Source organism: Danio rerio, chromosome 24, assembly GCF_049306965.1.
Source record: "Danio rerio strain Tuebingen ecotype United States chromosome 24, GRCz12tu, whole genome shotgun sequence".
NCBI lineage: Eukaryota > Metazoa > Chordata > Actinopteri > Cypriniformes > Danionidae > Danio > Danio rerio.
Window position 1 is genome coordinate 2,434,597 of NC_133199.1, and position 12,804 is coordinate 2,447,400.

Genomic DNA, 12,804 nt, shown 5'->3' on the forward strand with positions numbered 1-12,804 from the left:
GTACCACCTCAGAAAAACAATCGTCTCTCAAAGTACCACCATAATGAGCAGTATTGGAATACAGTAGCAGTAGTGTGCCCGGTAAAGCAGCTACCGCTCTATACAGTTCAAAAACGAGGCAGATTCATTCCTCGTATGAAGAATATTATTGTCAGCCTCTTTAAACATTATAAATAGTTTGAACATTAATCCTGTACTGTGCTTATATGTAAAAAATTATCAACATTTAAAATTAAAAATGTGCTTTTAAAGTTAAAAATGATAGGTTACTGTTCTTAAAAAAGTAAATCTTTTTTTAAATATGTTTATCAATTATCTATGTCACCATATTCATATTTAAATCATTTGTGAAACATTGTATATGACATATTTGATTCATCCGCGTACCACTAGAACAGGAGTGGGCGACTCTGTCCTGGGGGGCCGGTATTTGCTCCAACACTAATCAAACACACCTGAACATGCTAATCATTTTATATATATATATATATATATATATATATATATATATATATATATATATATATATATATATATATATATAAAAGCAGGTTTGTTTGATTGGAGTTGGAGCTAAACTGTGCAGGACCGAGTTTGCCCACCCATGGACTAGAAGAAAGCCCACATACCACTAGTAGACTAATCTAGTCCACTTGACAACAAGTAGTACAGTAAGTGCACAAAACATTCATTTTCCTTCAGCTTAGTCACTTAATTATTAGGGAGCGCCACAGCAGAATGAACCGACAACTATTCCAGCATATGTTTTACACAGCGGATGCCCTTCCAGCTGCAACCCAGTACTGGGAGACATCCATACACTCTCTCACATACACACTGTGGCCTTTTTAGTTTAACCAATTGACCTATAGCGCATGTGTTGGGACTGTGGGGGAAACCGGACACCGGGAGTTAACCCACACCAACACAGGGAGAACATGCAAACTATACAGAAATGCCAACTGACCCAGCCTGAACTCGAACCAGCGACCTTCTTGCTGTCTGGTGACAGTGCTCACCACTGAGCCACCATGCTACCCACATTTATTCATTAATTGAATTCTTTAAGTGATGGTAAAATAAGCTCCAGTATATAAATGCTTTGACAAGTTGGCTAGTTTTTTAGGAGAGTGTGTGTCCTACAGGTGGTTTCTCAAGCCCACTCACCTGTGTGGAGCACACTCTGAATTGCACAATGTTTCCCCAGAAATCATTCACAGATTTTCCTTCTTAGTCTCTATTTTAGAGGCCGCCACAGCAGAATGATTCCGAAGTGTTTTACGCAGCTGCAACCCAGTACTGGGAAACACCTATACAGCCATGTGTTTGGACTGTGGAGGAGCAAACCCAGCCACCACGGAAATACCACCTGACCCAGCCAGGACTTGAACCAGCGACCTTCTTGATGTGAGGCGACAGTGCTAACCACTGAGCCACCATGCCACCCTTCCCCAGAAGTATGAAAGAAATGACTTACCTTTCCAGATGCACTTAGCATTAGTTTTGTTTTGAGTCCACATTTTGGGCCTTCACTACCTGGCGAAAATATTATCTCTCAGAGGGAAAACAATACCGCTCCGCATTTCTTTAATATATCTTTATTGCTTGAATAGTTTTGATACAGAACAGCTTACATTTCTGATTCTGAAGCACTCATTCAAAGAACAAGAGTAGTGTACCAAAAATGTCCCGGTGATTCTGGTTCCATTCAAGTCCAGTAGACTTATTTTTGGGGATGTAGCAGCGACACAATGCTCCCTTTTATTACATCGGTCAAACAGTGAGGTCTCCGTTAATCTGCATTTTTTACAAAGACGCAGGGAGGATTTTTTTAAAAAAAGAAAAAGGGAGAACAAGTCTTGTAGAAAACCCATGAGTGGAATGTGGATCTTGATAACTCCACCCTGTTCGTTTGAATTCACAGTCAAGTGCTTAATAAAAGTAGTGATTGACGATTCGACATATTCAGAAATCAAAGGTGAAGAATTATGCAAAGGGAAATGATGATTTAAGAAAGCCATTTGTATGAACCCTGAGAGTGAGAGAGCGGCAGATGGGGCGAAAACAGAAAATGAAATCATTTATAACTGAACAACATGCAAAAACAACTACCCTACAGATTCACCCAAAGCACAATAACAGGAAAATTCACAGTTTTATATGCAAAAGAATATATAAATGAAAACAACTTGTATATCTCTCTGTCAAACTGAAATAATCATAATAATTATAATAAAGATAACAGACCACGCATACTAAAAACAAATGCATACAAAGTTCTACATAAAGCTTTCGGATCGAAGTGATTATGATCATCGAAGACCCAGATCAACGCTGGGAAGCTAATTATTGAATTCGAATCATCTTTTCTGCAGCATAATCGTGTTAATACATGGCTTCTCCACATTTACTTCTTCACCCCACACTGGGTCATAATAAATACATTAAAAACAGTCACTGTGAGCATTCGTCGCATTTCCGTGCACAATCAACCAACACCTAACACAGTCACTAACCCAGGAGAAGGCATCGGGAGAAGCAAACGTCCTGGAAACACCCAGACATGAGAAAGCGATTGCATTCGAGTTCATCCAATACTACAAGTCGAGATGTTAGATCTTCACCACTAGGGGGCGCACACAACCAACCTCACATCCAATCCAATGAGAGGCCAATTCAAAATCATCAGGCTCAATATTCCTCATAGACGGATTTCAGGAGACTAACATTTGAAGATTTCAAACCGCCTCCATGGCCTGGTTTCACGTACAGGGTTTCTTTACAACACAAGTATATAAAACTGAGAGATCCAATGCTACAAAAGAGTGTGTGATTGACATGTGTGCAGGATTGACTCATCCTGGCAGGAGGCAGCAGGGCGACAGGGTTCAAGTACACCATCAAGTCTATAGTACACCAGCCTGGCAGAACACAAGAAATCTGCTCAAAGCTCAGAGGAAAAGGTAAGGCTTAGATAAAAAGATGTTTTTTTGGAAGACTGTAAATCTGGACAGGTGCGTCAAGTACATCATTATAAATCATGTGCTGCCTTTAGTTCCTTATTAGGGATTTATTGTCGAGGTTTTAAAGGGATAGTGCACCTAGAAAGTAAAATTCTGTCATCATTTACTCATCCTTGTTTGAAAGTTTCCTGTATTTTTTTTTTTGGATGTTGGAAACCTGTAACCATTGACTTCCATAGTACGACAAACAAAAAGTCAGCTTTGCTTCAAAATTAACATCTTGGAAAGGTTTGCAACCACTTGAGGAGGACTAAAGGATGATTAAATTTACATTTTTGGGTGAACTACCCCTTAAAGCAGGGCTCATCAAACTTGTTCCTGGAGGGCTGGTGTCCTGCTGATTTTAGCTCCAACCCTAAACAAACACACCTGAACCAGCTAATCAAGGTCTTACTATGTACACTTGAAACACCCAGACAGGTGTATTGAGGCAAGATGGAGCTAAACACTGCAGGGTTACCGGCCCTCCAGGACCAGGATTGGTGACCCCTGCCTTAAAGTATCCAAAACCGAGCATTAGGGACAGATTCACAAGCCCTTAACTTAAAAACATGGCCATCTCTCACTTAAAAATTCTCCTTTCATGCCAAAAAAGGTACACTAATGCTAAGGACAGCTTTTATGGAGGCAAACATTGCCCATATATTGTATGTGATAGCTGTTGAACACCTTTTTTCCAAGGATGACCCTCAAAATCTTTGCTTGAAACCAAACAAAGTTTCCTGTGCATGGCACAGCACCTAGAACAGCATATTATTGCAGTAAAACAATGACTCTGGACCCTCTGTCATTGAATGGAATTAAGCCACGGGCAAACTGAAGGAGGACGAGCCAAAAAGTAGCCCCTATGGTGAACAAGTTGCGTATTCCAGTTATGCACTCGGCTGTGAGCCTCTCAGTAGAAAGAAGTCCTCCAGTTGATCTCAGATTTTCACCGTTGCTGTACTGTACAATGCGTTCATTTGTTCATATATTGCTTGAAGTAGTTCTCTCAGGATTCCACACACACAAAAGATCATTGTAAAATACTATAAAAATCAACTTTAGATCAAGATAAATGCTGATAAAGATATAGCAAAAACAAAGAAAGTAGAAAGGCACTTGGAAACAGTCATTGCTTTTTTTTTCTCAATGCAATGTACTAGGTTTTGTTATATGGCACTGTGTCTTTTCTGCAGCACAATGCTTACACTATGAAAGAGTCACTCTTCACTCCACTCCAAGAAGCGCTGGCTCGGAGGTGGGCAAAATGTGCTCAGTAGTGGGCTTGGTATGGATCTCCAGTAAACCTTGGATGAATCCCGGCTCTGATGTGGCTGGAGAATCCTCTGCTGGAGTTTCTTTGGGTGTTTCTGCTGCAGGTTCTGTCTCAGAGCTCAGATTATACTCTTCTGCGTCCGCGGCTGCTCCCTTGTTCACATACGAGGTTGGTTCCCCCTTCACAGTGTCTGTCATTTCACTTTCGTTCTCAGAGGGCGGGTTTGTGCTGGTGGGTGTGCATTCGCTTTCGCTGGCCGAACGTCCGCTGAAGCCCTCCTCATCCGCTCCCCCTGCAGCTCCACATGTGGAACCATCACTATCCACTCCACGCAGCTTCTGGTGGATTCGCTGATGTCGAACCAAACTGTGCTTGAGGGTGAAGGTGCGCTCGCATGTCTGGCACTTGTACGGCCTCTCACCTGGTAGAAACAAGCCATCAAAACTTTGAGGTTTCAATCAGAAACAAAAGTTTATCAATCAAGAGCTGCTCATATTAAAGACGTTAGTTCACTCAAAAATGAAATTTCTGTTAATAAATATTCAACCTTATGTCAATCCAGTTGCCTGAGACATTTGTTCATCTTCAGCACACAAATGAAGATATTTCAGATTAAATCCAAGAGCTCTCTTATTCTTCATAGAAAGCAATGATACCAAGATTTGACAAAGTTGGACAAAATATTGTCTAAAGCACAGGTGTCAAAATGAGTTCCTGGAGGGCCGCAGCTTTGCACAGTTTAGTTCCAACCCTAATTGAACACACCTGATCAAACTAATTTAGTCCTTCAGGCTTGTTTGGAACCTACAGGTAAGTGTATTGGGGCATGGTTGGATCTAAACTGTGCAGGGCTGCAGCGCTCCAGAAAATGAGTTTGACAACCCTTGTCTAAAGAGTACATGCGTCTTCAGTGGTTCGACTGTAGACATACGAAGCTCCAAGAACACTTTTGTGCACCAAAAAAGGAACCAAAACCATTGTCAAAATAGTCAACGTGACTTCAGGGGTTCAACTGTAGACATATGAAGCTCTAAGAACATTTTTGTGCACTAAAACCATTGATAAACAGTCAATGTGACTTCAGTAGTTCAACTGTAGACATACGAAGCTCTAAGAAAACTTGAGCACCAAAAAAGAAGCAAAATATATTGTTAAAACAGCCAATTTGGTTCAAATATAGACATACGAAGCGCCAAGAACATTTTTGTGCACCAAATAATTACCCAAAATATTGTCGAAACAGTTAACGTGTCTTTAGTGGTTCAACTGTAGACATACGAAGCTTCAAGAAAACCTTTTGTGCACCAAAAAGTAAGCAAAAATATTGTCAAAACAGTCAACGTGACTTCAGTGGTTCGACTGTTGACATACGAAGCTCCAAGAACACTTTTGCACACCAAAAAAGAAACCAAAAATATTGTCAAAACAGTCAGCAAGACTTCAGGGGTTTAACTGTAGACATATGAAGCTCTAAGAACATTTTTGTGCACCAAATATATTGTCAAAAGAGTCAATGTGACTTCAGTAGTTCAACTGTACACATACAAAGCTCTAAGAACAGTTTTGAGCACCAAAAGAGAACCAAATATATTGTTAAAACAGCCAATGTGGTTCAACTGTAGACATACGAAGCTCCAAGAACACATTTTTGCACCAAAAGAGAACCAAAAATATTGTCAAAACAATCAGCGTGACTTCAGTGGTTCGACTGTAGACATACGAAGCTCCAAGAACACTTTTGCACACCAAAAAAGGAACCAAAAATATTGTTAAAACAGCCAATGTGGTTTAAATATAGACATACGAAGCTCCAAGAAAATTTTTGTGCACCAAAAAATAACCCAAAATATTGTCAAAACAGTCTACGTGGTTCAACTGTAGACATACGAAGCTTCAAGAACCCTTTTGTGCACAGAAAGACTTCTATGAATATAACTTTGTTCACCTAAATCTTCTCTACTGTACCAGGTAAGAGTGTGTGTTTGCTATAGGCAGTATGGTGTATTGGCATTAGAGTCAGCAGTGTGGCACGCAAGCATTGTAATGCCGGTAGTAAACTCGCACCATGATCAGGGGTAAAACTTTGCATTGAAGCCTTGTACGCTAGAACAGATTTTTGTTTATTAATTATTATGGCTTATAAGATTATATTTAACCATTTAGCAGACGCTTTTGTCTAAAGCGATCTATAAATGAGCGCTATGATGCTTTATAGTGATTTAATTAAGTTATTATTATATGTTTGTTTAAAGCTGTGCACATTCTCCTGTCAAATTGTTTTCATGGATTACATGGATTCTGTGGGAAATGGCGTATGCTTATTTTCACCCGTTTTGTGCCTATTTTTATAAAAGAGGTGCCTGATGATGAAGACAAAGGCATGATTTTACAGTTTTTTAATGGTGCACAAAACAGTTATTGGTGCTTCACGCGATTACAATTAAACCACTGAAGTCATATGAAACGTTTTGACAGTATTTTTGTATCCTTTAATAGAGATCTCTCAGCACCCGAGCTCTCAGATTTAATCTAAAATATCTCGATTTGTATTCAGAAAAAGAACAAACTTCTTTTTGGTAATTGGAAGGACATGAGGTTGAGTAATTAATAACGTAATCTTCATTTTTTTTGGATGAAGTAATCCTTTAAAGTTCTCATGAATGATTTACCAATCTATGCCTCTTTTCAGTTTTGTCTTTACCTGTGTGCGAGCGCATATGTCTAGTCAGGTCCTGAAGGCTCCAGAAGCGTTTGTTGCATATACTGCACACCTTTTTCCTTTTGTCCGGTTTGCTACCAGGTTCTCTCCCAGCACTCTTTGGTTCAGTTGCAGGTTCCTCTTCATCACTTCTCTCCTCTTTATCCTCATCAGGCCCGCTTTCCACCACGCTGCCATTTCCTTCCGTTTCAGCTTTACCCTTCCTTACGCTCTCCACTTCTTCTTCTGTAACCTCTTTCTTTTCACAAGGCACAATGGGATCATCTGATTTTGTGAGGTTTTGTCCATTAGTAACACCAGCGTCTTGTGTCATGTCCAGCTGGTGAGCTTTCTCATGTCTGGTGAGGGTTTTAACGTAGCGGAAACTCTTCTTGCATATTTTGCAGGTTAATTTAGACTCCTCGTGAGCTTTTGCTTTGTCAGATATTTCTTCATCTGCTACGGGGGAGGACTGTGGCTGCTCCTTCTCAGTAATATTGACGTCCTTTGCTTTGGAGACAAAGGTCAAGTCAAGGGTCTTATTGCTATTTAAATGGTCATCCTCTATTTCGGTGTCATTATGCTTCAAAGACTCGAGGGATGTTTTGTCATCCTCTTTTTGAGGAAGAGGCTCTACCACGGCTGCCTCTGTAGGTTTAGCTGGTGATGGTTTCTCAGCATCAGATGCTACAGACTTCTCAGGGTCTGAACTTGTTAGATCCATTGCCTCACCCATAGGAAGCTCTGCCTCAGATGTGCTATCTGAAACAAACATTGACACATAAGGTTATTTTTAACAAATGTCCAAAGTTGAAAGGATTCTTGATCTGAATGTAACAGAATGGATCATAGTTGGGTAAAACTTGGAGCGCAGTGAATGAGAGAGTACCACAAATAATTTGTTTGCATTACAATTTGCTCAAATAACAACAGAAAAACTCCATAGAAGTGTTATTATGCCTTTTAGGAAAGGAATAAAGCTGTATAGCTTACATAAAAAACAAACAATTTAAACATTAAAAACTATCGGGGATTAAGAAGTTGATGACGATTAAACACATCAATACAATCATGTGAAAGGGGTCTATTATAAAAGCAACTTTCTGTTTATGAATTAACTTTGATACCTGCGCTCTCTGGCGAGCCATCCTCTGCATCCTTAGGTTTGGGTATTACACCATTGCGTCTAAGCACTCGGTTGGAAATGCCATGCTTGCGCAAAAGATGTCTTTCACAGTTGGATTTGGTTGAGAAGAAGGCATCACATTGGGGGCAAGGATATGGCTTCTGACCTGTTTAATGAATTCAACATAATAACAAAACTAAACAACAGGGGCAACACACAGGGTCTACATCAATAATGTACACATTGTACTTATGTTATCGCACAAAACAAAAATTACCTGTGTGTGTTAGCATGTGGCGCTGAAGCGAGCTGGCCCATGGGAAAACTCTGGGACAAAATGGGCAAATCATCTTCTGCACAGAATTTGAGTACGCATTTTTCTTCCCTTTAGACTGTTGAACAGTCTGCTGGACTGGCAAGTGTTTCTCATCTTTCATCTCTTTCTCGTCACCAGCACCTGGCTGCTGCCTGCCTTTTCTTGCCAACTCGATTGTGTTGGTCTGAAGATAGGCGCTGAACTTGTTAGCATCAGTGTTTGCCAACATCCTTTCAACACTAGCAAACTCCCCACTAGACTCCAAGTCAATACTCAGGTCTGGAGCATTCATCACGGTTTTCTCTTTTGCTATGCCGTTGGAAGGCCTTTTCCTAGTCCTCTTTTTGGAGATCTCTACCGAAAGCTCCTCTTTTAGGGTCTCTGGTGATTCCTGCTTGGCAGGTGTATCAATATCAGTCTTAAGACTATTAGTGTTGTCACGTTTTAGAAGGTCAGGGGCACCGGACACAGAGGAGATGATCTGAGCAATGGATGCTAGGGGTGGAAGCTCCTTCACACCAGCAGAGGAAGGTTTAGGAAGCAGGGGTTTTAGACGCAAGGGTCTTCCTGCAGCGCTAGTGCTACCAGTAAGAGACGTCAAAGCTACAGGAACTTGGTAGCACCCAAGCGGTTGGCACTTTTCATCAATAGACTTATCAGCCTGAAGTGCCTTTGCAAGAATGCTAACAGATGAAGGTTCTTTCTTAACCGCTCTTGGTAAAGCAGCCTCGATGTCTTGTTTAAGCTTCTTCATAGGATTCTTAGGAATAGAGAGGTCAATGGGCTCCATGGAAGAGTCAAAAGAGACAGGTTCAATTTTGATCGCAGGCGATCCACTTACACTTCCAGCATTGTTGTTGTTGGCCCCTCGACTTTTGTTAGAAAAGTCTAGTGGTTGATCCATATCTACAGTGTAGAAGCTAAGGTCCTCCACCTTGATGGGCTGCACCACGTTGTTAGTAGGAACGCCATTGAGAGGAGATGGGCTTGGGCTATTTTGGGATGATGGAGCTAGAAGAGTGATTATGTGGTCTTCAATATCCTGCTCTTGGACCTCCGGATGTTGCTTCAGAAGATGATGGATGCAGTTACGTTTGGCCAGGAAGGCTGCTCCACAACGCTTGCACTCAAATGGCTTTCGCTGGCAGCCATTGTGTGTGCGCAGGTGAATCTGCAGGGCCCGAAAGGTCTTTAGGTCTTCACCACAGAAGCGGCAGGTAGTTTCACTGGTCCCAGCCTGCTCTACGACATCTGATGTTGACGTGGACGAGGTAACATACTTAATGTTTTTCTCAATCTCCTTGCGACTGCTTTTCATGTGCTTTTTGCGAAGGTGACGCTCACAGTTAGCCTTGACTGTAAACGGGTAAAGGCAGAGCCGGCAGACATAGGGTCGCTCACCACTGTGTGTTCTCAAATGACGGATCAGTGTTGCCTTGTCTGGTGCAACATAATCACATATATTACATTGGTGGGGAAGGACGCCCAAATGATAACGCATGTGTGCCTGGAGCACACCTGAGAATGCAAAGACCTGGTCACAAAATCGACAGGGGTATGAGCCTTTTTGAGATGTTCCCTTTTTTCCAGTGGTCTCTTCTAATTTGCTATTCTCCTGCTTGATATGTCTTTCATCCATGTCCATCGGAGTATGTGCATCTCCCATGCACTCCGCCTCCATTTGAATCCTCTCTGCAGAAGCCTGGTTACTGGCAGAAGAGGACGAGGAAGATGAAGAGTTCTCCCTAGCCACCTTGATGGGATGGCTGGCAGGAGGTGGAAGGCTTGGGCTGATACAGCCCAGTGAAGCTTGTTGGGTGTTCAATAGAGGCGGTGGAGTTGAAGCTACCATGCTGGTTCTGGGGGCCACCAATGGTTTTGGCTTGAGTGGAGGCATCTGCTTGTAGCCTGACTGTCCAGTACTACATGGGGCCTTGGATAAAGGTGGAAGAGCAATCTGGTTTGGAGCAGCAGAAGCTACTTTGAGTATTTGCTGTATATCTGCAAGTTCTGTGCTGGTATCACCACAAACAGGCTTCACCACCATACCACCATCTGGCTGCACCAGAAAGCCAGTCTGGAATGGCTGAAGGGACAGTAGTTTGAGAGCCTCTTGGTGGGACAAACCATGAAGAGTCGTAGGGTCTACAAGAGATAGGTTGACACTTCCAACAAGACCAGGCTCTTGAGGTACGGTGGACTGATTCGGCTCTACGTGAATAACCCGGATACTATCTAGCTTAGCCTGCAGGGCATCCTCTTCAGAAGGGGCAGGCTTGACCTGAGAGATGTGCTGCAAGCCCAGAAAGTCCATGAAGCTGCTTTTGTCATTGGGAAGCTCGTCTTTCTCAACTAAGGGTGAAGTTGTTTCTTGGGTGCCACTGGACTCCTCATGTGAGGCTTTGTGTAAGTCCAGAGCTGAGCTAAGAGGGAATGCCTTATCGCACGAGTCGCATACAAAACGATGGAATTTGCCAGTACACCGACGAAGGTTTGTTTCACACCAAATCTGTGGACAAAAGAAAAAAATGAAACTCAACGCTCAAATATTACAGACAAAATAAAGAAACAAGACCAGCTGCACATAAAGTAGAGAAAAGCTGACAGTTGATGTTACCTGGGCAATACGAGGGAACTTGAGGCATGAAAAGTCAATGAAAGCCAGATCATTAAAGCCGAGAGGGATGGATGGATTGTTCTGAATAAAGGGTCGTCCACTGGGGTCTGTGGGTAGCTGCTTATGGGTAGCTGCATTGTGGCGAAGCAAACTTCGAGGTGTCCGGAAGGAGACGCAGCATAAATCACATCTAGCAATAAGAAGAGTAATGCAAGGTTAGAATTTCAAGATGTACTACATGCAGGGCTCGAAATTGCGACCATTTTGGTCACATATGCGGTCGAAATTGTATCTATGCAACCTCAAAATATATTTGGGAGCATATCTGCGAGTGCTTAAAATTGTTGTGTGCGACCAATTTTTACTGCAAAATGTTCACCACATGCGCGGATTCGGGAGACATTCACGCAGAATGCATCTCCAAGCTCTTTATCTGCACTTGAAACGGGAAACGCAGCACTCAGAAATGGTTTAAAACAGTTGTCATGTCAACTTGCTGCAGTAAACAAAGCCAATCCGTAATGCTTGCCCCGCCTTCACGCTCTTCTTATTGGCCCACTGCTCTAGCACTGAACGCGAATGATTGGTTAATAACAGCTGTCAATCACTCAGACAGCGCCTTCTTGCTTGGGATGACAGAGAGAGCTGCTACCGCGAAAAACTAAAGCGCTGAAGATGAGAATGAAGATAACGCTGACAGATTTAGTTTTAGAAACCATGGCATCTACAGTTATAAATAAATGGCACATCTTACTAGTGACCATGTGCTGAATGTTAATCCACCATCTACACTTTTCCAAGAGTAGAAGACTTCCATTGGCTTCAAGTCCGCTATGAATAGGCTGTGGGATGGAATTTTCAGGTAATTGTTTGCTACATCTAGCACGAGAGCTTCTGTTTAATCCTTCATATAATCGCCAGATGCTGTCCGCCGTGCAAGGGGCAGGTATATGTCAAATTCAACACCACATACACCCTTACAAACAGGCTTACACTGAGTAAACTAATATCGCTAACGTTACTAATGAAAAGACCAGTATTGCTATTAACATGACGTATGCATATAATAAGGTACAGTATATGTCAAAAGCATCAGTGCAATATCAGACAGCACTTGAGAGAACAGCACAGTTATACCGTTAACAGATTCATTCAAGCAGTGCGGTCAGGGCCGATGAGCGCTCCGTGTATCTTTTAGTCACTCAGTTATAAAAATGTTATAAAATGTATTTTCTTGTGAGAACGGGATTTTGTTGAGACATATTTTTCTTACACTTGCATATATAGATTTTTTTTTGCTTGTTAGTTTGATTACTGTTGAATTCAAATGCAATAAATATGTTTGTTTAAAACGTGTAGCGTTGCTCATAATTGGTGGGTGCGACTAAATTTTGGCTGATGCGCCTACATTTTTAAAGTTAGGAGCACCGGTGCTACCAAGCAAAAAGGTTAATTTCGAGCCCTGACATGCATGTCATATATGTCATTATAAACTATTACTATTATGAATTAAAACTGTTGTCACTTCTAAAAATCTTTTTAAAATAAAATGGCCATTTTACAGTGTGCCTCAGCAAAACATGCTTTCCGGATATCTGGAATTTCCCAAGTAAATTAACTTTCAAAGTCAACAATAATCACACCTCAGTCTATAATGGTTCTCTTTCTGTGTGTATTGGGTGCTGCTAAAGACAACTGGTTAATGTCTGTGACACTGTGCATTGGTCTTGTCACATGCCCTGCCCCTGATCATGGTGACTTTGTGT

At 41.7% G+C, this 12,804-nt stretch overlaps 1 protein-coding gene across 4 annotated transcripts in view; it reads right to left on the reverse strand.

Moving 5' to 3' along the window:
- Window positions 1–1,582: 1,582 nt before the first annotated feature.
- Window positions 1,583–12,804, reverse strand: part of rreb1a (ras responsive element binding protein 1a) — a 103,734-nt gene continuing 92,512 nt past the window's right edge. For all 4 annotated transcript variants that reach the window (XM_002666582.8, XM_005162477.6, XM_073941367.1 and 1 more), the window contains 5 exons: window positions 11,039–11,228; window positions 8,383–10,930; window positions 8,107–8,271; window positions 6,983–7,741; window positions 1,583–4,702 (listed from right to left, as the gene is read on the reverse strand). In XM_002666582.8, coding sequence (XP_002666628.3) covers window positions 4,233–4,702; window positions 6,983–7,741; window positions 8,107–8,271; window positions 8,383–10,930; window positions 11,039–11,228 — 4,132 coding nt within the window. In that variant the 3' untranslated portion in view covers window positions 1,583–4,232. The remainder of the gene's footprint in view (window positions 4,703–6,982; window positions 7,742–8,106; window positions 8,272–8,382; window positions 10,931–11,038; window positions 11,229–12,804) is intronic.